General features: G+C 38.2%; 1 protein-coding gene across 1 annotated transcript in view; it reads right to left on the reverse strand.

Moving 5' to 3' along the window:
• Positions 1-3,201: 3,201 nt before the first annotated feature.
• Positions 3,202-25,577, reverse strand: part of LOC149774128 (uncharacterized) — a 59,697-nt gene continuing 37,321 nt past the window's right edge. The window contains exons 7-9 of the mRNA XM_089945848.1: positions 5,972-5,995; positions 5,533-5,550; positions 3,202-3,282 (exon numbers count right to left, since the gene is read on the reverse strand). Coding sequence (XP_089801974.1) covers positions 3,202-3,282; positions 5,533-5,550; positions 5,972-5,995 — 123 coding nt within the window. The remainder of the gene's footprint in view (positions 3,283-5,532; positions 5,551-5,971; positions 5,996-25,577) is intronic.

Here is a 25,577-nt window from a genome sequence, read left to right on the forward strand (position 1 = left end):
ACGTCACCATCGTGTAGGATGGACCGACGTCGTTTTTTTTTTACCAGGCGCTGACGACACTAGATCGTTGAGTGCAGAAAGTAATAATTAAGCAAAATAACGATTGGACAAAATGTCCGATTCGCCCCCCCTGCTGCTTCACGAGTAAACATTCTCATACATAACGGATTTTGAGGCATTTACCCTTGATATAATTTTCAATCACCTTAAGGATAATTTTAATAATACGTATTCCGTTCTTTCTTTATCATGGAAGTTGTCATTCAAGCCTTTATCTGTTATGATCGCATTTGATTTGCAAACACTGATTGTGATAAATAAATAAATAAATAATATATATATATATATATATATATATATATATATATATATATATATATATATATATATATATATATATATATATATATATATATATATATATATATATATATATATATATATATAGATAGATATATATATATATATATATTAAATCAGGCATTATTTCCAAACGGAAGAAAATACCGTACTGCTCTTGCCGCAAGATGCTGGCATCCGCCAATCACTGGGAACACAGAGATGACAACCTTCATCTTATCAGGGACACACAGCACAGTCAGAAACATATTAAGCGACGTTGCATCATCTCCTCATAGTGAGAATTTACAAAGAATACATTTCTAGCATTCTTTTTCAGATGTGAATGTCCTTCATAGGCTGACGACAATGTAGTTCACTTTCAGTACCTCTAAATATTGTTTTGCTAGTTCCAACATAATTATACCTGGATAGACTGGACTATAGTGGCTTAAGATTGCACAGTATTATTCATATGGAAAGATGAAAAGCGGTCCAAAATGAGCATAACATGGAAAATAATTGGGTTTTGCTGGCCAAGATAGGCTCGTTATGAATGTAAACGTTAGCGAAAATAATATTGTGAAGATTTGTTCGCGTTCTTACTGACAACAATGGAAATAATATTTTAGTAGTGGATTTTTATCTTTTTATAGCTTTTAATTTGAAAAACACATTACTGAAATTAGCAACTGACTTTAATCAGGAATTTATAACACAAGATCCAACCAACTTTAAATTCAGCTGATATGGCTTTCTCTAAAGAAAATATTGTAGTAAAGATATGTCTGTACTAATAAATATAGGTTGTATCACAATCATTCAGAAAAGTAAAGTTCTTGAATATTTTATATCCTAATGTTTTCTTTGGTTTGCTTCAGAACCTGAATCAAAATGTGAGTACTTCAATTAACTAGGTTTGTCAGCGTTTGCGGCTCTATAAAATGGATCTCCAGTGGGTTCGCAGCCGCTTTAGAAATCTTTAATATACGTAATTGAAATAAAAAGTCTAGATATGGATGGAAATGGAATTAAATACAAACTAATAATGCAATGAAAAACCAAAATCATGAAATAGTGTAATAACACTCGGCAATCTACAATTTAAGATACAGAGACAAACGAGAAAATGTAAATTTTGCGATATCTACTAGATTTAACCCTCTGGTAAATTTTTTGTCTCATACAATGACAATGGAATCTCTATCACTAGATTTAAATTTTGTTTAATCTCGCCAAGTATATAAGAAAATCTGTATTCCAATCATCATTATAACAATGTGTTATTACGTAGGACAATTATTCGGTATTCTCTTTAGTGACACGTCATTTTCTTCGCGCTCACAACTTCCAAGTAATTCTTCTCACCACGTTTTATTTTCTTCCCAAATTGTCACTGTCTTAAATACGTTCTTTATCTTCTCGTATGGAGATAGCTCCGCCTCGTTAATATACGCATAACAATTATTTTGCTTTATGTCTACCAATTTTTGTTCCACTTTCTCTCCTTAACGAATTTATATGATTATGCTAAATATCTCTTTCACGTAATTAGGAAGTAACCTTTAGCAATAGTACATGTTTAATTTGGGTAACTTTCTTAACGATTTGCTTTATGTGCGTTCCATAAGTTTCTCTTGCAGGATGGCGACAAGCCTTTTAATCTGTACCATGACGTATTATACTGACCAATATAGTTGTGAAATATATCTACCCATCTTCGATACTTAATTTCAGTCAAACATATGAACTTGAAAAGGGTCCGACTGAGCTGTCGCATTGGTAAACACGGTTCTTCGAATGAAGGAGTTATGGTAATCAGTAAAAGCGGAGAAGGAGGTTACCAATATAATCATGAATCGTCAACATGAGAAACATTGGAGAACCAACTGCAGGAACAAAAGGCTACCATCTCAACAACAACAACTCCCATGACACGAAAGGGAATAAACGTCATACAAATAAGTTACCACAATTAATGTAAAATAAGGGCTCATAAAGGTTGACAATTCCAATTAATGTCGAATTATTATCTGAATGATACAAAAATACATATGTTGTGGAGAGATGAAAAGGTGTATCAGAAAGCATGATGGAATAAAGCAGGTTCAGGTGAGGTACGCAATCCATTTAAAACGTTAGCTTGTCAATGGAGGCATATTTTGAAAATGTTTCATAGAAAGGTTATTAGACAGCAATTAAATATTCATGTTTATAGTATGAGGAATATGTGTTTAAGGACACTATCCTCTATTAGTGAATTTAGATAAATGATTATGGTTCAGCTATTAAAGATCTGTGCTGCAATTTTATCAAAAGTTCTTCTTTTGGCCGTCAAATCTCTGACCTTACGTTCCGTCAAATGACAAGGAACGTAAAAGAGGTAACTTACGATTCATCTTACATGAACTCATCATTAAACGGAGTAAACATTTCAGTAACTCAGTGAGTAATATATTATACCCGGGGAGCTTAATTTCCTGGACAATATACATCCCGTGTTTAAATCCTTTCACATTCGAGTAGTAGCCTAACAGTGAAATTTCAAGAAGACTAAGGGACATAGAGTTCTGAGAATAGCAGTCTTATTCAAATACAGAAAGTCCATCGTTGTTATTCTTGTGTCGCGAGCTGGTAAAAATCTAACGTTATATGTAGTTATAAGGTCCAAATATAAATGTTAATAGCATGTGTTAGGAACCATGTTGCCATTATCTACTAATTAGTTTAGCATGCCACTCCAAAAACAATAAAATAATTGAAACAATGGTTAATACGTTTTGCGACGAAAGCATATAAATCTCTGAGAGACCACATTCCATTGCAAAAATAATTTTGTTTTAGTGCTTAAGGCCAACATCTCTATGAATAGTTGAAATTATCATGTCGTTGCTGTTTGTGGAAAACAAGACAAGGAATGGGGCATTTAATAACATATATCACCTGGAGAAGAGAAAGAAAAACACATCGACAAGACAGATGAGTATGTATAAAAAGCAATATGCTTCGAAATCATAACATTACTGCATATGGTGGAACGAGGGTCGAATGTCGTTATTGTAATTGTTATTGAATGCATGATAAACAGAGTGAACGACGAGGCATCTACGTTTCTGCCCATAAAATAGCTTTGTGCGTATCGTAATATGTTTTCAGAACAACTATCAGTACAAATGTATTCATGAGGAAACGCGGTAGATACATAGAGAATGGAATCCGTTTGGCGATCACAATGCTGTTAATATCAGTCACTCACGAATTGTAAGAAAGTTAAACGATTTGCTGACGAAGTAGTTTAGAAGGCTTGAGAAAACTGCATAGATTGAAATTTCTAAATTCGGTGAAATATTTTTCATGGAAGAAAATATTTCATCAGGATTGCATTTCTGAAACTTTAGCAAACGGAATAATAGTTCTACTCGACCTCAACTTTCTTGAAGAGTTATGGATAAGACCATTTATCTAGTTGTTATTACCTGACGATACTTATCCGTATGATGAGAATCCTAGTATTTGTTGCAAGAAAAGAAACATACCTAATTTGATACATTATTAATCAAATTCATATTAAAGAGGAAATCAGCCCTGGAATTAGACCCCTCAATAAAGAGAAGACTTTAAATTATATCCTCGAGCAACTTTAAAGAATGCAAAGCCATACCTTACAATTTCCGAGGAAGAAAAATGAGACATCAATAATAACGATGATATAACTATATTTTCAGTATTTCAAACATTTGCATAACAATATATACAATAGTCATCCTATCGTTTTTTCAGAACAGATCTCTTTCCACCATCAATCATAACAGTGTTTTAGAAATCACTCCGATAATAAAAATACAGCTCCCTGTATATATACATATATACATATATATATATATATATATATATATATATATATATATATATATATATATATATATATATATATATATATATATATATATATATATATATATATATATATATATATATATATATATATATATATATATATATATATATATATATATATCTATATATATATATATATATCTATATATAGATGTATACAGATATATATATATATATATATATATATATATATATATATATATCTATATATATATATATATATCTATATATAGATGTATACAGATATATATATATATATATATATATATATATATATATATATATATATATATATATATATATATAAGACCTTTACTTTTGGTTCATGATGTATGTATGCAGAATATGTATGTGCTATGCGTAAGTGTTTACAAGTTTTATTATCAATCCTACTATAGATACAAACTTTTGGGGAAATCAGGGGTAATTTTATTATTCCGATTATTGAATCAGTTATGTGCGACGTAAAGTATTGTTAAGTAAGCCATGACGGAGGTATTGCGATAGATCAGGTAGGACAATGATGCGACGTAGTGCCTAACATTTATTTAATTTGTTTTAATACATCCAAAGTGTTTCCATTTGTATCTTAAAATAGTTAATAAATAAACTGGCTATTGTAGCAGATAGAATATCCGGTTTAAACTTATACTTCATTCGGTGCCTTACTACATTAATCTTGGTTATAATATGCAATGAAAACAAGAACATGCATATTGTCCTCTTTACAACAGAAACAATTGGTGAACATAATGATAGGTAGTCAATATACCCTTGATGAAGATGAAATCAGCGTAAATTAAAACGAAGTATTTATAAGGCAAATATCTGGTGAATGCATCATAATATTATGATTAGTTCATAATGACTTAGCAATAATGACGAACGTCTGGTCGTTACATTACTAATGGGCATACGTACAATATAGGCTTCGCTGTTCACTATGTATTTTTTATTTGTACGCGTTCTTTACTCTTACAGAAGATTTGTACATGTATTAGAAAAGGCATCCTCTGTTATTAAATCAACCAAAATAAAACTTCGTTAGACGTTATGTAAAAACCTTTAGTAGACAATAATGTGACCTAAAATATTGTTATGAACATTTGATCCTCAAAATGATTGCTAAATTACATGATATATGCGATCAGGGGTCAAATAACGTTTACATTCGAGTATTATATATCAAATTCCATGAGAAATGATTTGATGACTTTCCTATCAGTGGTCAAATAAAATTTAAATTCCAGTAATATGTATCGTGTAATGAGATTGCGTGCACATTTTAGTACTTACATGTCCTGACATCGAGCGCTGAAAGAACACAGTAAACCTGTTATTAGAAACGGTGAAATGTACTTTAGGTGGTGTAGCATGAACAAAACTCTAAATAAAGGACGCCCCTTCAATTGGGTTTTTCATATTTGTATTAAATATTTACGTTTCCCTTTCTGGGTGGAGACACAAAAAACTGTATAACGAATGTCCTAATGTAGAAAATAAGTCAAACAGAGGATAATCTCATTATGCGAGAATCTAAAGCACTTTAACAACCTGGTTTGATCTGAAATAATGTTACTGATATTTCATCCAAATATGAAAAAGGTACTTTATAGCAATGAATAACTTAAAATTCCATGAATACCTATTTATAATGCATGTACGCGTCTTGTGAACAATATAAAATACATAACTTGTTCATGGTCGACTGAGTGGCATATATTTTTATACTTACATATGCTTGTATCTGCATTTTTTCCTGAAATAATATAACAAAGGTGATATTAGAAACAGACGTCTCTATTCGGTCTATAAAATAGGAAGGAAACACACGTGCAAGCTACAATTACAGCTTTTAGACTTCTTTAGCTGAGTATTCAAGAACTGTTGCCGTTTGACGTAATCTGCTAGATAGGTTGTGTCATGTGTAAATATCCGTATTTGAACGTTTTTCTTTGTCCATATTCTGAAACGTAAAAAACGGAACCGCAATAATTTGCGCAACATAACATACACATAAATGTATATGTACAACTGACGTACTAAATCATACAGATACCTAAAAAACAAACATATATGTATATGTTCTTTATTTCTCTATTGAAACATGTAACAACCTAATCTGTCTGATATACTGACGCTTGGTTATAAGTTGCATTGGAACAATTAACCCTTCTATCAATCACATAGGGACGTCGATCAAGTCGTTATTTGCTTTCCGTTTGCTGTAGTAATTGTTTTCGCATCGACAGGTGTCATCAAGAGTGTCTAAGAAGAAAAACATGATGAATATTGCGTGCTTTTCAATCAAGTAGAAGGCACACGTACTAGGATCTGGGTCTAAAATTTTATACCTCAGAAAAATGTATTTCCACGACGACGGATGTTGTTTGACTCCACTTCTTATAATAATGAAATCTCCTTGATCCCAATCAACATTACCCTGCCCCGGCATACAAATAAATTGTGCCTTTAAAAGAAAATCAGCTTCTTCATATCAGCTGATGTTGATTGGAACTCAACATTTCCTATAAAAACAGAACAATTTTGACCCTTAGACATCACTGTACTACGCCATCAAGGAATACGATGATACCAAAAATAATAATACACAAGAACAGGTTTATAATATCGAATGGGGCTCGTTGGGTTAATTTCCGATTAAAAATGTAGAAATGTGCATAAGCAATATCGACTAGGTCCGTGATTAGTCGCCTTGTCGAAACTATGGTGATGTAAGTCACATGTTTACAGTGCTGACTAAGCAAAATTCATATTAAAATTGTTCTCCATCAACATCAACATCCCCGATTTTATATAATGCTTGACGACTTGATCAAGCCTGAGTTATTTAATATTAACGAGGTATAGATGGTAATGCTCACGCATGATCCCTATTTTAATATCTGCGCACATTTACGCGCAATAATGTTGATTATTTTATTCACCAGGTATTGGGCACTATGGCCGTGGAATCTGTAATCCCTGCGCGGAGGATGTAATTTGTCTTCGATTGAAACTCTCGCATCCTTATCTTCTCAAATTTTGTCCAAATAACATCACAAATTGATCATCCGCGGTTGAGTTGTTGATACAATTTTCTGGAAGCAAGTTTTATCGTTTTAATATTGACTAAACGCAAACTATTAAAGCAGCTTTGGTTTAAACTCGGTCGCGTAAGTTTCATTCCATAATGTTTATTACTTCGCTAAACATATTTCATCTGCGAATACACTACCTATCACATTAACTTTATGCCAATAGGTCCCAGTTCCTCCAGAATTCAGGTGTCCCTAAATCGAAAACTCGTCCCTTCTGTTTGTGTTATATACGTAAAGGCAATAACTCTTGTATATTAATCGCCTTGGAGACTGAATGCGGCGTCAGGTTAAATCTTTCAGTAGTGAACTACTTTTCATGTCATCTATTCAGTATTTTGGTAGTTAACACGTATTCAGAACTATATTGCACATGGCATATATTATTCTTTGAAATTTGATCACAATTATATGAATTTGTTACCTTTGATGACCAGTGTTCTGACGGCATATCCTTACACGGCTATATTTTAAAAGAGCGTATTGATTGATGTTCGACCTATTTATCTTTTATCCCTGGTGTAGCGGGTGTCTTTGGCGTTCCTATTGCAGTCAACTTTCATATTCCTACTGTGTCGTTCCTGAATGAACTCTCGCGATGATGATGCAATTCAACGAGAAATCTCGTGTGTCGTGCATCTTATGTACAAGGTATATATTGTCAGCTACGTGCAACATATGCGCATGTTTTTCGGATAATACACAGTCGACTGCTCTAATAAAAAACTGTTAAAAACATGAAGTTAAGTTGGATATCCAAGTACCGAAAACACTGATGTATTTTGATTATTGTAAAGGTCTATGTATTGTTGTGCTTTTTTAGCATACGCGTATATAAGCCTCGCGCCTGCAACGGAAGGAAAAGTTTGGCTTGAGTGTCTACGCTCTTATAATGCCATTGTCTGGTTAGAAATATATTGATCGTTGCTGTGTTATATTTAACGAAGCTTACATTGTATGCGATTGATTTACGTCGGTACGAATCCACAAAATCTATCTGATGCTATTTTTGCCTGTTGTGATTTATGTGTTTTTCATATAAACGACGGCACGAATACGCCATGTACTATTCCAAGCATGGTGTATTAATCCCGAAGCATATCAAATTAAGCTCGTTTTTAAAGCTATTAATTTATATAGTATTAAATTCTGAAGCACTGGCTTTGATATTAACGGAGGTAATTTCTGTTTTTAATGCATCGATCTCGAAGTGGAAATTTATAATTTTATCGATGATTAATTGAGTTTTGAGTCAGTCAGAACAATCAATCAATGCAATATATTTTTTTAGATCATCTACACATCTGTTATGTCTACGACTCGTGCTTTCAGTGGAATGGAAAAGATTTAAAAAATAAGTACAATGAAATCATTGAGATCAACAACCGGCTGGGGGAGACTGTAGCGCTGAAACTATCAAAGATAACATCAAGCGGATTATTACTCACGCTGGTGGTGACGCTACCACCATATAAATGGAATGTGGTGGTGACAGAAAAAAAAGTCAAGTAATACGCTGATCTTGATGCTCGAATTATTTCGATAGCGAAATAATTTAATCAAATATAAAAAATCTCACCGTATTCAGTAATTAAATGTGGGTACAGTATAATTACTTATCGATATCAGCTTCCATTCAGCGAATGGAGCACGAAGGATGACCGGTGGCCACTACCATATAAACCGCTTATATAGCAGTGTTTAAGTTATTTTGGGTTGCATTTGATCCTATTTTACAGGTTAATGTCTTCAAGAATGCTTTGAAGTCTTCTATTCTTTAATAATTCGTGGAAACAACTTCATATCTGTCACGGGGATTGTTCAAATAATAGTACTTATTTATTGCTTCAGTGGAAGTTCTTGATATTACATATGTGCCATCTGTGGGAGCAGGACAATTTCGGATGGCATTTTGTTCACATCGATACCGAATGCAAAGTTACAGCAAATTACGGCAAGGATACACTGTTATTATTTAACGTATTTGGCAGCTACCTAGAATCAAAATTAATTGAAATCACGGCGACTGTATGTTGGTCATTTTGCCACCACAAATCTAATTTACTCCACGAAGCAACATATAATTTACGTATACTAAAATCTTGGGAAACCACATTCGCTTTTATTGCTTTGTTAGCAATTGCGGCTGGATTTTCTAACCTCATTATATATTTATTTGCGTTAATCGACCACATTATTGTTCTGACGACTAGTGGCAACACATTTAGGGTGGATGTTATAAATGTATTCCAAAGGAGAAACTTCAACATATGCACATTGGGAAATTACCGGAATTGGTCTAAACTGACGGGACAAACAACCGTGCGGATTTATGCTGATCCGTGTATAATTTGTTTGACAAGGCGGTTTTCGAAACGGAAATTATAATCTTTGTGATTATGTTCCTGTTTACAACAATCGGTCGATATATGGTTCCCCGTCAGGACTTATGGACATGGTTACGCGTTTAACTCAACGGTAAGTTTCCGAAGGTTCAACATGGTTTAAGTCATGCTCACGAAATTGTATCGTCAAGCCAATAATATAACCAGATTTGAGTCCGCTCAAACGAAGATTAGTAACGTTATAATCCCGCTCCTCGCCGAACTGCTCCGCAAGTAAATACAGTTTGCAAGCATGTAATGGGAATCCGACGGTGACTATTTGTAGGATATTTCATTTATACACATGGACAAGTATTCGATCATAATTTTATAAATCCAAGAGGAGCTGTTGATATGTGTTCCCAAGAGGTAATCATTGTTTGTAAGTAAGACATGATAAGCAGCGTTTGAAAGTAGGACTTGCTAATCAGTGCTTGTAATAACACATGATAACCAGTGCTTATAAGTAAGACATGCTAACAAGTGTTTGTAAATAAGACATGCCAACCAGTGTTTGTAAGTAGGACTTGCTAATCAGTGCTTGTAATAACACATGATAACCAGTGCTTATAAGTTAGACATGCTAATAAGCGCTTGTAAGTAGGACATGTTGTTCAGTATTTGTAAGTCAGAGATGCTAACCAGTGTTTGTAAGTAAGACATGCTAACCAGTGCGTGTAAGTAGGACATCCTAACGAGTGTTACTGAGTTAAATCAACTGTATGCTTGCATCCACATCTTTACATATATCAACTTCACATCACCAAGTTACATATGCCAACAAGTAAGTATGTTTTATCTCCCTTTATTATCTACTCATTCAACCCTAGAAGTTAGATCAGGAATTTGATTTAGATATTCAGCTTATACTGTCATATCACACACCCAGAATGGAACTAATTATTTATGTTCCCTGACATCTAGGTGTCATTATTCTTATAGGCACTGATCCAAGCCTTTATAATATCAAATTAAATTTGGAATTCCAGCAAAACTGTGAATCTTAAATTATTATGATAGTCTTAAAGAGGAGGTATGTAATAAGGACAATACTACATTCATGTTTTGTTGTAAGTAAGGGGAAGCAATTAATTTGATACGATATATGTTTGATTGTAATGGAGTGGAACGAAATAATTTGATATACAGTGTGTTTGTTACAGGCGAGGAGAATGATTTAATTTGAAAAGGTATGCATTGGCTCATTTCATATAGTTTACGTTACAGTTCAAATGAGGGAAATGTCTATTTTGATATATTATATGTTTTGTTGCAAGTGACACAAAACAAACTCGTTGGATAATTGGTACATGTATATAAACATGTTGAGGTTTCAGGCTGAGACATTTATCTCAGTCAAACCAAAATAAATCTGATTTATTATGCCAACACGTAATAAAACATGTACAGTAGTGTCTTGTAATTATTATTTTATGTCAGATGCCAAAGGTTGTTTTGAAATTTCCTTGCTACTGTACAAATGAGATAAAGAAAGAATTATATTGAACTCGGAAGGCAATTTTAGATACAAATTGGCAGTCCTTGTTTTATAGCTATTTCCTCAAAATGTTATCCTTTAACATATCTCTTTCAATTAATGTGTAATGGAATGGGCAAGAAACAAAGTTGTTGATGCATGCAAATGAATATCTGCATTGAATTTATTTGCTGCATACATCAATCTATATTCTACCTTTAACTTTTTTCCCTTGACTAATACTGAGTTATATATGAATTTAGGTGTAGATCATTTGGAGCGAGATACCTATCTTTCATGATGTGTATGGGTACATTACCCTAGGGTCTTCTACATGTTATTTTCTGTATGTATAGCATGCTCGTGCTATATGTGCAAATAGGTTTTCTGAAATCTTGAATTTCCCAACATGATGTACAAGTTCAGCTTTTATTTTATATACCATATTCTCTGTGTGATAAATATAACAAAACTCATTATTTGTATATAACAAAGTCAATATCATACAATTTGGTGAGTGTTTTGCATATAGTATAGTTATAATACTAGATTCTCCCGTGGGGTGAGTGTGTGCAATTTCTACTGAGGGGTGTTGAATACCGAATATCGCTGTTTGACTGAAAACGGTTGTAAATTAAATTTTGATTTTTCTAACAGTCATTGGATTACACATGTACTGTTTTAGATATGTCGACTTACCATAATTAATATGCATGGATTTAATGCCATGATGACATATGACATATGACTTTCTTTTTTGTGGAGAGAAATTGGAGGAGGATGGTGTTTATTAGAAGGGGCTTTATTAGAATAATTAAAGTGCTCATGGCAGTGCATAACGTCTTATTGTTGTTTATACTTACTATTTTATTTCTTTTTTTCAATTTCATTGAGGGTTTGTAGAGACTCGTATACTTCATTATCATAAACATTTCATTCTGCATACAGTGTCTTTAAGTCGTTTCAATTAATCCTATTACGGTAACCCATACAGTTTCAATCTTGTTTCAGTCCAATTATGTTTAGATCATGACACATGCTATTCATATTTCCATTCATCAGTCTCTCAAATATTTAACTCCCTTTACATGTCCATCAGCAGCAGAGGGGGCGAATCGGACATTTTGTCCAATCGTTATTTTGCTTAATTATTACTTTCTGCACTCAGCGGATCCGGTGTCGTCAGCGCCTGGTAAAAAAAAAACGACGACGTCGTTGGGGGATCGTCCAAACGTCATTTGGTTTAATTAACACCTTCTGCGCGCCGATCCCCAGCGTCGTCAGCGTCCGGTAAGCACATCGACGACCGCGTCGATGTCATTGCCCCCTCTGCTGCTAAGTGGTTATTTACAATGAAAATTATTTACAACTAACCGAATATTTGGTCAAGTCCGATACGATATCGTGTCCGAGGATCATGTAAATTTATCGTTACGAATCCATGTGGGGTCGACTGAGCATGACTAAAAAAGTTTCGAAAAACATTAAAGTCCATGTCACCGCCGCACCATGTCTGCCAAATATTTCGTAGCGTGTGTGTATCAACGCCGTTGAACACAGCAAGAATATTACAGTTGTCTCTAATTACTTTTGGAATCTGAGTGTATCGTTGAGTGACATATATCACGTCAGTGTTTTTATGCCTGCCTCTGGAAAATATCCTAGCTGGGTTTTTTTGATTGTCTAACATAACATCATCGTACACGACTAGATTGTTAACGTCGCCATCAATATCATCAATACCCGGTGCATCATTGATATCCGTAATAAACTCAATAACATTTTTTTTAGCGATCGCTGATGCATTCTCGTTGAAATCTTTCAACACCTCGTAGCATCGTTGATCATCTACGCTAGGAGCAACCAAATACAACTTATCCCACTTCATCCATCTCATTATTAAATTGAGTAACAATTGCGTCTTGCCGGATCCAGATGGTCCGATGATAATCATCCGGATCGAGTTTGGTAACGCTGCAACATGCTTAACTGGTTCTCTTGTTTTAGTCGCCGAAAAATCAATTATATTCATATCTCTATACATAAATTATGGATCTATATTGTGTGAAGTGTAGAGTACGTACTGGCACAAATGATATGACAACCGCTACAACAAGAAATAACAGATCGGCCCTTACTGGCAAGTGTGTACAATGCGGTACAAAGAAATTTAGATTTATTTCTATTAGACCCGGAGATGTTTTAAAAAAAAGCGAGGTGGTGACATCGCAGCCAAGTTATCAAAACTCCCCGGAACCCCGTGGGCAAAGTATCCAGGAGAAAAACACCTCCCAGGATATAACTACTGTGGCCCCGGAACACGATTAGATATTAGACTCGATGATCAAAATCAGCCCAAACCCGGTGAGTATCCAATAAACGCTATCGATAAGGCGTGTCATGCTCATGATGTTGCTTACAAAAGTAGCGATCTGCAACAGCGTCATATCGCGGACGTAAAATTAATTCACGCGTTAAATGCTATTCCTGATAAATCCGTCAAAGAAAAATTGGCTTCATGGTTGGTAAAATCGGCTATGAAAGGTAAATTAATGATTGGAAGCGGAGCTTCTCGCGCTGGTAATTGAAAACGCTAGCGTTTATAATAACAACATGGATTCCATCTATTATTCCCCGAGAGGATACTGGAAGGGGAAGGCCGCAATTGGTAAACTCGCAAGCGCTGCAAAGGTAACAAAGGCCACTGCGGTTAATTGGTTATCCAAACAGGCTATATGGCAAATTTATCTACCACCGCCTAAACAAATCAACTTCTCGCGCTTTGATGTCAGCGTACCCAATGAAGTTCATCAGGCTGATATACTATTTTTGCCGCATGACAACGGTTACAAATACGCGCTAACCGTAGTTGATGTTGCGAGTCGATACAAACAAGCGGAGCCGTTAAAAACAAAGTCAGCAACTGAAGTAGCCGCTGCGTTTGAAAGAATTTATCGAAGAGGCCCTCTGCGCTGGCCAAATCTATTACAAGTTGATCCCGGTAGTGAATTTCGCGGCGCTGTTTTATCAACGCTGAAACATCATAGCGTCGCGATACGACGAGGTCATACTGCGCTACATCGTGATCAGGCAATTGTTGAACGATTCAATCGGACTCTCGCTGAACGGTTATTTGGATATCAATACGCGAAGGAATTCATCCAAGAAAAACGATCTCGAGAATGGGTCAAAAGGTTGCCAGGTGTAATTGCAGCGTTAAATAACGAGATTACCCGAGCAATCAACATGAAGCCCAGCGACGCGATTAAATACGAGTATATACCCGGAAAATCAAAAATAAATAGCGTTTCCAAGTCGATTCTTGGCGATGTCACCGTGAGATATCTGTATGAACCAGGAGAGCTTGAAGGCGGTAAAAAAAGAGCTACTGATCCTATTTGGAGTGTTACCACACATAACATATCAACGATAACACGATCAACTGGTAGACCACCGATCTATAGACTGGATTCAACTGCTCCTCAGCGCGGATTTACACGCGAGCAACTACAAGTGATACCTAACGATACTCAATTGCCCCCACGTGGTCTTAACTAGCGCCGTTGCGTCTATTGCACTCAAGACAGGTCAACCTCACATTGTTTTTGACATGACCGAGACTGTTATCGATCCTATCCACGGTAAATTGGCGAGTGTCTTTATCCGAATAACGCCAACTCATTATACAATTGCAACTCGCGCAGTGATTATTCTGTTGTTGTCGTAGCGAGATTATTAATTCGGCATCAATATCAAAACGCCGCTGTTTTTTTTTATCCTGTTGGCGGTAACCCGAGAGTTTTCTATCAATGACGCTTGCATCGATGGTGACTTTGTCGCCGGCTTCGTCGGTGGCTTCGTCAATAACAATTCTTCGAAGCTGATTTATCCTTCGTACTCTGGACACTGCAAGATAGACTAGATTCGACCATTCGATGCGATTATCAACTATCCAAACAATTGTGTCCGTGATGGTTAGTCCCTGCGAGGAATGTATTGTTGTTGCGTATCCTAGCGTCCACGGGGATTTATCAGCACGTAGCGCGTCCTCGACGACACCGATATCAACGAGCACGATATCATTCAGCACGAGAATTTGTTTTTCTGTCCGGCCTGGAATTTCAACTTCAATGTTCTGCCGCCGTGTGTCCGCGGGTCTATAACATAACGGCACTGGACGCGTTGGAAACTTTTCCTTATGCAACGTAAACAACTTCCGCTGAAGTGTGTCTCTGACTATCTTTCTACTCGCTACAATTAAATCATTTGGTCTCCATGTTTCCCAGAATTCATTTAACGGCGTTTCCGGAATCACCTCGCGGATTATTTCACACTGAACTCTATCCGGCTGTAATCTGATTAGTTTTTTAACCTCGCGCAGTTGTTCATCAAGTGCTCGGTAATCAGTATCGGTTTCTTCATAATAGTCCACGAACCCGCTCAACCAATCATGTGGACCCTCGCCGACAAATGGTGGTGGTTGGCCATGGTCCCCACACATGATTACCGCTGTATTCGCGCGCAGCAACCACTCAAGAAACATTTGTAAAGTATCTAACGAAACAGTACATATCTCATCCCAGATGATAATATCGGGAATAAATTTTTCACCCATTCGATCAGGAGTCCACTCACCGCCGCTGTATCGAAAAAAGCTGTGATAAGTAACGGCGTCAACATTTCGTTGTTTTATCTCTCGCGCTAGTCTATGGGTCGGTGTAAGCACGATTATACTTGCCCGCGTTCGAAATAATTCAATTGCCCGAGTCGTCTTTCCTGACCCGCCACAGCCGCTTAAATAAACCGTCTTGTGTCTACAAATTGGATCAGAACACGATGGTGCATTAGACCATTCTGACAATTTATCACCGCGTAAGTAGTTGTTCTCAACGGTGACATCTGCTGACGGGGAATAATCGCGTCGTATTTCATTTTTAATTCTCCATGTACCCCAACTCTCGTCCGGACTAGTAAACTCGGCTACGTTTCCCTTATACGCTACGTCTATATAAAATGAATCAACGGCTACTCTAACCGCGGTGTCAGGAAATCTATTTATCATCGAGAATAAATTAATAGTGGCATAACCCAGCATAGACGCCCTCAAATGCGGGTATGCCGGGCTGTCTCCATCGCTGTAGGTAACAACTGTACCCAACCTTGTTCCATTGGACAAGAAAGCTGTTTTGCAGTTCACGTATCTATTTTTCGCCACTGCGTCCTTGATTACGAAATCATATTCTGCGTCATCTATAATCAGCCGTGAGCAATATCGTTTGTAATCGCAGTTTTTTCCACCTTGTGTAAACTTACCAATTATTCTTCTACCGAGATCTTTTGCCTCGTGGTTTCGTTGGTTGAATATCCTCCTGGACCATTCGATGATATATTCCTCGTCGGCATCAATGCGCTTTCTGGACTCGTCAATTATGCTATCTAGACGCTCCGGTTCTGGTAACCAGACTTCAGTCTGCGCCCGGTATGATATAATCGCGTCACTGACAATCAACGAAACTAGCATGCTACAATCAATCATATACCGTAGCAGCGCTATTGGCAGCCACTTCTTTTCAGCCATGTGTCTACCGATCCAAATATAGCAACAGCGATGGAGTCCTGCCGCGAATTCAAATGATACTATGCGAGCGAATCCGGTTAAATCAAAATCAGGCAGTGGTCCATTAATAGCAACACGAGTCATTTCATGTCTGGGGTGTCCAAATCGTCTAAAGTACTCGGCGGCGGATCCATACCCGAGAAAACTCGCTGGATAACAGGCGACCATATCAACCGAGATCATAGCGTCGCGGTTGTATTCAGTGTTCCATAGTCCACCGTGATAGTATTCCAAACAACTGGATTGTACATCCGGTAGAAATTCCTTGCGCGTTGGTCTCCACGCATTTTTCCTTGCTGCAACATGAGCTACAACCGATGGAATTGTAAAACAATTTGTTAGCAGTTGTTCATCATGCTCTTCAAATTCCATGGCGGTTTTTTTCATCTTGTTGTGAAATGCTTCAGTGCGATATAATTCACCGTTTGGTCTTACAAACTGATCAAAGGTATCCGCATCGTTTTCAGCGCTGCGAAGTAACCACACTGATACAGGGTCGTTTTTACACAAGTAGGCAATAGCATCAAATAGTTTCCTCTCCGCGAGAAAACCGTCCTTGGAGAATTGTTCTCCCAGGAATTCTTCGGGTATATACTTTACTGTTCTATTCCGTGGAAATATTGTGATCACGGGCGTCCATGCGTGTTCGTTATGATCGATAATTTTGATTGGGGCTCCCTTTGATTTGTACTTTGATTCGTATAATACTTCACCGGTTATCGTTGTAACGGTTATTGGAAATCTCAACGACGTTTCTAATCTCGCTATGTCGCTGATGGTTGCTCCACGCTCTTTTACGGTTAGTTCCCACTGGTTGATTTTGCTACGTCGTAAATCAGTCAATTTGTTTCCTCGACATGCATTTGTAAAATGCTCTATTATTCGTTCTGCTACACAATTTATCCCAGTTGACTGTTTCATCGGTTTCAGTTTTCCGATATCAGGTTTCTTATTTAACGGGTATATTCCATAAACAACTGCTGTTTCAGGATACGCTCGTTCATAGTATGGTCTGTCAACTCCGGTTAACAGCCCCGGCTTGGAGTCGCGGCTGACAGTGACTGTTTTCATGTCGCTGAGAACTGGTTCAAATTTATCACGTATGATCCAATCGCCTGATTCCACCCGGACAATAAATTTTACTCTGAAGAAATATCTTTTACCGTCAAGTTGTGATATTATCATTGCTGCGCGGTTGTCGTTCATGGTAGCATCAACAATGCCATCAATTCGAAATGTTGACCAACTGTGAGATGCGCCATCACGCTTGAATTCATTAATACAATCGCGTATTTTACTCAACAGGGTTTTATCGTTTATTAACGCTTTTGGTGTGTCCTTGAGGACTCTATCGAGATTGAATTTAATATTTTTCCGGGGCTTAATTGCTGCTAATCTCTCGAACTCATCCATATAATTAAAACAAGTATTTAAATGAAAGAATATAGTATAATGAATCACTGCAAATGGTTGATGATTGGGTCGACAACCCCGTGTAATAAATCATGCAGAGGTGAATTCTGCGGGTATCATTTACAAAGCGTTCGTAATGGTTCTCTTGGCCCCCTCCCGTGCTTGGTTTGCCACGTCGGTGTAAGAGGAAAATCGCAGTTGTGTATCAATTGTGGCGGAAAGCGATACAGGGAACTAAAACGCTATTATGACAAGCGAATTAAAAACGCCGTCATTGACCCCACCGCCGACTTCGTCATCAAAACCCCCCAAGACTACATTGAAAGGTTTATAATTAAACCAAATAATGAATTAGACAAGTAGTATTATTATACAAATGGACCAAGAGTTCAGACCCCACCCCTTGCTCGTCAATTACGAGGCATCTCGCGACGGTATTGTTAGAAACCGCAGACTGAAGAAGCCGGTTGGATGGAAAAATAATCACGGATACTTGATGTTTGGTGCCGGAAAGAAGAAGTATTATGTTCATAGGGTGGTATTTGAAGCATTTAACGGATTAATCGAGAATGGGCTTGTTATTGATCATATTAATAATAATAAGACTGATAATTCTCTTATAAACTTGCAAGCTATCTCTCAGAGTGAAAATAGTAAAAAAGGCCAAACTGGTAAATGCTCAAAAAAAGCAAAAAGCGTAAAATCATTTGATACAACAACTCACGAGGAAAAAATATTTCAGTCGATGAATGAGGCAGGAAAATATTTCGATATTTGTAGAGCCTCAATACAATTTGTTGCAGAACGAGTATATCAAACAGCGATCTCAAAAAAGACCGGGCATAGAATTCGATTTTCATATATAACAGAAATTAGCGAGTGACGAAGTCACCGTGACAAGGCCACCATGACAGTGTGAAACGTTATTGTCTGCTCCGGAAGAAAACAAAGTATGAACACCTCGGAATTGATACACGGGGTTTTCATTTTTTTTTATTTAAAAACAAGATGTTTTATAAGAATAATGAATATCGAAGACATCAATAATATATTAGCCGAGATTTCAAAATTAAAAAATCAAGGAATTGAATTATCTGATGGTCTCGACAATGAAAAAATATTATCCGATTATGAGATTATTAACGAACAGTCGAAACGGGGGCGTTTTGCCCTGGCCCGCGAGTATTTTTTTATAAAACGATTACAACATACGATTAATGAAAACTTGTACCACAATGACGCAAATGCATTCATTGGACTATTCACTGCCGTTGAAATAATACGAAAAAAACTCGGACGTGTTTATGAACGACGCCGGGAGATTTCTAGCAAGATCAAAAACATTAGAAGGATTATAGACGAAAACTCCGTGGAGCCCCCGATGGTACACTCGGCGGAAAATTAGAAAATTGCGGATCAATTTACAATAATGGTAGGTGAATCACTTACTACTCGGCTAGCCAGAGAGCGGCTAGCAGCGCTTAGAAAGTTCATACCGTTACGAGACAGGGTCCGAGAACAACTTCAAACGCGGCAGCAAATGCAAACTGATTTTGCTGTTGGAATCGAACAGCTCTTTGCCCCGGTAACTAAAGCGACCAAAGATGTTACGGCGGCAACTGTGCCCGTCCTCGATGCGCTTGAAAAGATAGCGGCTCAGACCGAACAAACAAAAAGGTCTTTAGAAACACTTCCTGCAAAAATAGCGGCTGCTACAACACGGAGGCCACCACCACTCGCTATAACCGAACCACAAGAACCTTATGTTACAATGGCCGATGAAGAAGAACTAGGCGCCACCGCAAGAGAACCAGAAGAAGAAATACCCGAAGAAACACCAGAAGAAGAAATACCGGAAGAAAAAGAAGGGAATATACCCCGCATTGTACTCAAGAAGAGCACAATAGATCAAATTAGAGGCTTCAGCAACAGGGAAGAATTAATTAATTTTGCTGCCAACAATTTTGCTAAGAGCATACGAGATAAGAAGCATATCAATAGCGGTTACGAGAAAAATATAAAGTCGTTAAAGGACTGGGCAAGAATAGTGTATTTAGCAAGTAAACATAAAGATGCATTACCACATCGTAGTAAATCCGATTACGACGCATTCCACAAGGAAGTTAAGAGTATAACACCAAAAAAAGGAAAAGGATACTCTGTTGGTAAAGAATCCTACGGCGTTACCTGCCCTGGTAGTGTTCTCAGTGATATATCACGGCTAGAGGTACTAATTGGAGGAAAACGAGCCGGAAATAACTCTCCGGAAATAATCAATGAGGCCGCTGATATTTGCAAGCGTTTATTTGCAGGCGGTATTATGGACATTAATGCATATCGAACGCTCATAGACGAACTCGTGGATGATTAATTGGAAAACTGGTGTTTTTAATAAGGATGATCATACACTACAACCATGATAAACCAGTACTCGTCTACGTGGTAAACTCGCGATTGCCTGTTTACCGCGCGTACTATGGAGATGGTCTGGGTAGCACCATTGCGGGGTTATTTACAAGAATGGCTCCAAAAGTAGCGCCGTTAGCCAAACAATTAGGGATGAAGGCTATTGATGTTATTCGTGATAAGGGAATTAGTGCTATTGGAGATGTTGCCGGAAAGGCGCTTTCAGCCGCGCGGGACAAACTAATGTCGTTGGTGAAATCCAGGAGAAAAAAACAGAAACCACCGGTAATGCCATCAACGACAGTGATGCCTGCAAATGTCAGTAAAGTAATAAATAACGCCGTGGAAGAAAAATTAGAGTCGTTGGCGACGACTCAGTCGTTGGCGACTTCGCCATCCGCCGATGCGGCAACCAACGCGCTCATGAACGCGATAGCGGGGAGTGGTTTAAATTCAAAGAATTTACGACGAAAAAATCGCAATTGAAAATATCAACATGATAAATAATAGAATGTTTGCGCGAACCGCTGATCCCGCGTTTGATATGGATGCCCCAGTGCGCAGGGATGATTCTGTCCGTGATTATCAATATTATTCTTATTATGCAGCGCAACCTGACCTACGATCGCGAATTGAACTTCAAGTCCAAGATACCAGTAAATATTTTCTGCCGTGTGAAGCGTTTATCGAAATCGAGGGAGAACTCGTGACAAATGCTGCCGATAATGCGCCATACGCAGATGACCATCGTGTTCGAGTTGGCTTCGTCAACAACGGTATTATGGCGTTATTTGAGAGCGCCAGATATCTTATTGACGGGCGAGAAATTGAATCAATAGAACGCGAGGTTGATGTTGCAACGACGATAATTGGGTTAGCGAGATACTCGGATGATTATACAAGATCGGCGGGCCCATCTATGATGTTTGCGAAGGACACCACCAATAACGCTGACCATATTCAGTACATCAACGTGCTGGCGGAAAGAGATACCGCAACTGACCCACAGGCTGAAGCAGCCAATCCAGACCGCAGAGCAAGACCAGGCGCTAATTTCAATATTATAAAAAGCACCAACAATGATTACAATCTAGGATTCGCAGCACGAGTAGGAATGTTGCAAGGACCACGCCGACAGTTTTCATGCGCGATTCCACTCCATCACATATTTGGATTCTGCAGAAATGTCAGAAAAGTTGTCTATGGGGCTAAGCATACAATCGCGCTGACGCGAAGGGGCGATGATAACAATGCAATATGGCGTGCTGCTGGCGTCGCTGCCGGTAAAGTCGTTTTAACTAAAATGGCATTGTGGATGCCGGTGCTGACTCCATCAGTTACCACGGAAGCACGATTGTTAGCATTTATGGAACAGGGGGGGAAATCGTTGTTGAGTTGGCTAGCGGTAACAACTGATGCTAAAGAGGATAACGTCGCCGATACGTTTACATGGCACCTGGCATCAAAACAGGGTGTTTCAGCCCCGCGTCATATATTCATAGCGCTACAGAATAGGAACCGATTGGGCAGTCAAGAACACAGCCATATGATATTTGATCAATTAGGAGTCAGGGATGTTTCGCTGAGAATAAACGGACAACAGGAACCATCCGAGGATATACAGCTTAATTACGGCGACAACCATATCGCACGTGTGTATCATCGATTGCTGTCGTATATGGGTCGTGATCAAAACGTCGACACTGGTTTGCAAATATCACAACTTGATTTTAAAAACCTGTATCCGATTTATTATTTTTCGCTGGAACATCTTGATTTAACGAGACAATCCGTCGTTGATATACACTTCCGAGCTCGTATAGCCCCGGGTGGTGTTAATTATAGAGCGGTTGCTGTCATTCTCAGCGATAAATCAATGCTGCTAGAAGGCGTTGGTGGACGAATGAGAATCGTTGATGCGCCAGTGGAAAACATGTAATTGAAAGCACAAAACGCGTTTACAATAAATGTCGTATAGTGTCGTCAGTGTAGAGTTGACTGATGGTCAAGTCAAGAAATTACGATCAAAGTCGGCTAAACAATGCGGAACCACAATAACGCTGAAGCCGTCACAGATGGCAGGTGGTAATCATAAGATATCGTTGACGGCGCGTCAAATAAAACATTTCAATGATGCGATGAAGAATAAAAAGGGTGTTCAAATAGATTTTTCAGCCGCAGCAATTAAAAACATGGAAAGGACCGGTGGGATATTTCCACTGTTAGCTGCGATTCCAGCGTTGATTGCCGCGGCCGCACCAGCAGTGGCTAAGGCGGCGGCGTTAGGAGCCGTTGGTACCGCGGCGGGGATGGCATTGAAGAAGGCAACCGGGAAAGGCTACAAAAAAAAACGACCCGTGGCCGGAAAGGGTCTAAGACTACCGGGAACCCCGTATTCATGGTACTCGGGAAAGGGTCTAAGAGTACCGGGAACCGTTTATTGACTCAGGAGTCTATGACTCCAATGTCTAATTTTGATTTAATAGACGCCGCAAACGCGCTAGCGATAAAAAACTTCAGAGGTGTTTTTATGAGGGATCAATTACCGGCGGCACCAAGGAATATTGAAACCGGCATAATTAACCTCGATGGGTCCTCCGGAGCGGGAACTCATTGGGTTTCATACGCGATTGATCCGCGTGCGATCGTCTATTTTGATTCATACGGGTTAGCTCCGCCGAAAGAGTTCATGCGGTATGTCCGGGCGTGTTCAGCCCGGGCGTGTTCGGCCCGGGTTTTTTATTCCACGCTGCCAACACAGCAATTAAGTGACCCACCGATATGTGGCCGCGAGGTATTAAACGTACTTGCGGCGATTTCATCATCGCGAAAACCACCTCATGTGGTTGTAAACGAATACACTAGTGGAGTCGTAGAAGCTCAACGGATTTTAGAGAATAACATTTACAATAATAATGATTGATATTTGGGGACGACCGGTTTCGGCGCTGAAAAAGCCCACGGAAACGCCCGCCACCGATGACATAAAAAAACTAATTGAGGATGAAATCGCTGATACGTTGAATTTAACCAGTGTTGACCCAGATGAAATAGTTGTATTTCAAGACCGCCAGGGTAAATTGAAATCCAGTAATGTGTCACTGAATGACGTTTTAACACGACAGCGTGATGCCGGCGAGGGCACTATCGCGTTGTATACCGTCGACGGACGACTCAAACCGGGTGAACATCTGTCGACGGTGACGGATAGGGTAACATTAGTCCAAGACGGTTTTACAAGGTTAGATAGATCGGTGACCGATATACAACTCACTACCGCTAGTTTTTTTGGAACCCCGACGGTAACCGAACCGAATCTTGCAACAATAAAAAATACTATTTTGGAGTTTACGACGCTGTCGGGCCAATTTACCTCGTTACGAAAAAATGTTAACAGGATCGATAACGCCGTTGATAAATTCTTTGGTAAAAAAAATGTCAAACCGGATGAGATTACAATAACTATAAATGATATCACTGCGTATGGACAGGAAATAAAAACAATCAACACTAATGTTGCAACGAACAAAAGGAGTATAGACGTGCATGAACGGGAAATAAATACACTCATTACTAATGTTACAACGATCATAAATAATGTGGACGCGCATGGACAGAGAATAGAAACAATCAACGTTAATGCTATAGCGAGCAAAAAAAGTATAGACGTGCATGAAGGGGAAATAGAAGTACTCAAAATTAATGTTATAGCGAACAAAAAAAGTATAGACACGCATATACAGGAAATAAATACACTCATTACTAGGGTTGCAGCGAACAAAAAAGATGTGGACACGCATATACAGGAAATAGGAACGATTAAAACTGATGTTGCGGCGATTAAAGACAGACTACCTAAAATGACAAAGCAACTCGAAAAAATAAAAATCCCTCACGAGAACACCGTCAACACAGTATACACGATTCGGCATGGATCATTCGCTTGGACTCCTACACAGAATACAGTAAATATCACCGCAACTGTTAAGGGCATTTATCGATTGACACTGGTTTCAATGATGCAGTTTAATATATTATCGTCGAGTTCATCCGGGTTTAACAATACAATATCAACAATTATAGACAAGGACGCAACTGAACCGTTCACAATTTATGCCGTTGATAGAAATCTAGCCGGGGCAAACATTACATGGTACGTGGAATTTGTAGCGAATCTAAGTAATTAAAAACACTAGCTCTTTTAAAATAAAAATGACCACCAAGGAAATTGAATCAGAGGTATCACCGACGTCACATCAATATCGATTCGATACCGCAAAAGAATTCTCCGCGAACTTAAAAACGCTTTCCGAACAATACCGTGCAAAAATAAAAAAATACCGCCGAAAAATAACCGCCATCGACGCGGTCGTGTACTCGGTGTCGGGTATAGTAGCTGGCGCCGGTGTTATTTTATCCACGGTGACCACGATAACCCCGATCGCTGTTCCAATCGCTGTCTCCGCAATGACAACAGTTGCTGGAGTTGCCAACGCAATCACTAGGAAGATATCATCGTGTTTTCAGAAAAAACTCAACGAGTATACAGTAAAACATCAAATAGTATCCGACGCATACTCGAAATTATCCGGGTTGATCTCGTTATCGATTGATAATTTGTTCGTATCCGATGTTGAATTCTCCACGATGGTCCAGTTATATAGCTCCGCGATGTCAAAAATCGAGGATTTTCAACTGGAAGCCGAAACCACCTGGTTGTTAAAATTAGACACTAAAAACAACGAATAATAATAATGTCGCTGAACCCCGAAGGGTCTCAATTACTTCAGCGGATCGCGGAGAACACCACTCCGGTACAAACAAGTATGATATCGATAACATCAACGAAACCCGAATTCAGTGTGAACTTCCCATCACCGGTTCCAGTAAAGGAAATAGCGCTGGCAAAATTGCGAGTATATCACAGTTGGCCTAATATCCGAGCG

Source organism: Sinohyriopsis cumingii, unplaced genomic scaffold (genome assembly GCF_028554795.1).
Source record: "Sinohyriopsis cumingii isolate HCF-2022 unplaced genomic scaffold, ASM2855479v2 utg000426l, whole genome shotgun sequence".
Lineage (NCBI taxonomy): Eukaryota > Metazoa > Mollusca > Bivalvia > Unionida > Unionidae > Sinohyriopsis > Sinohyriopsis cumingii.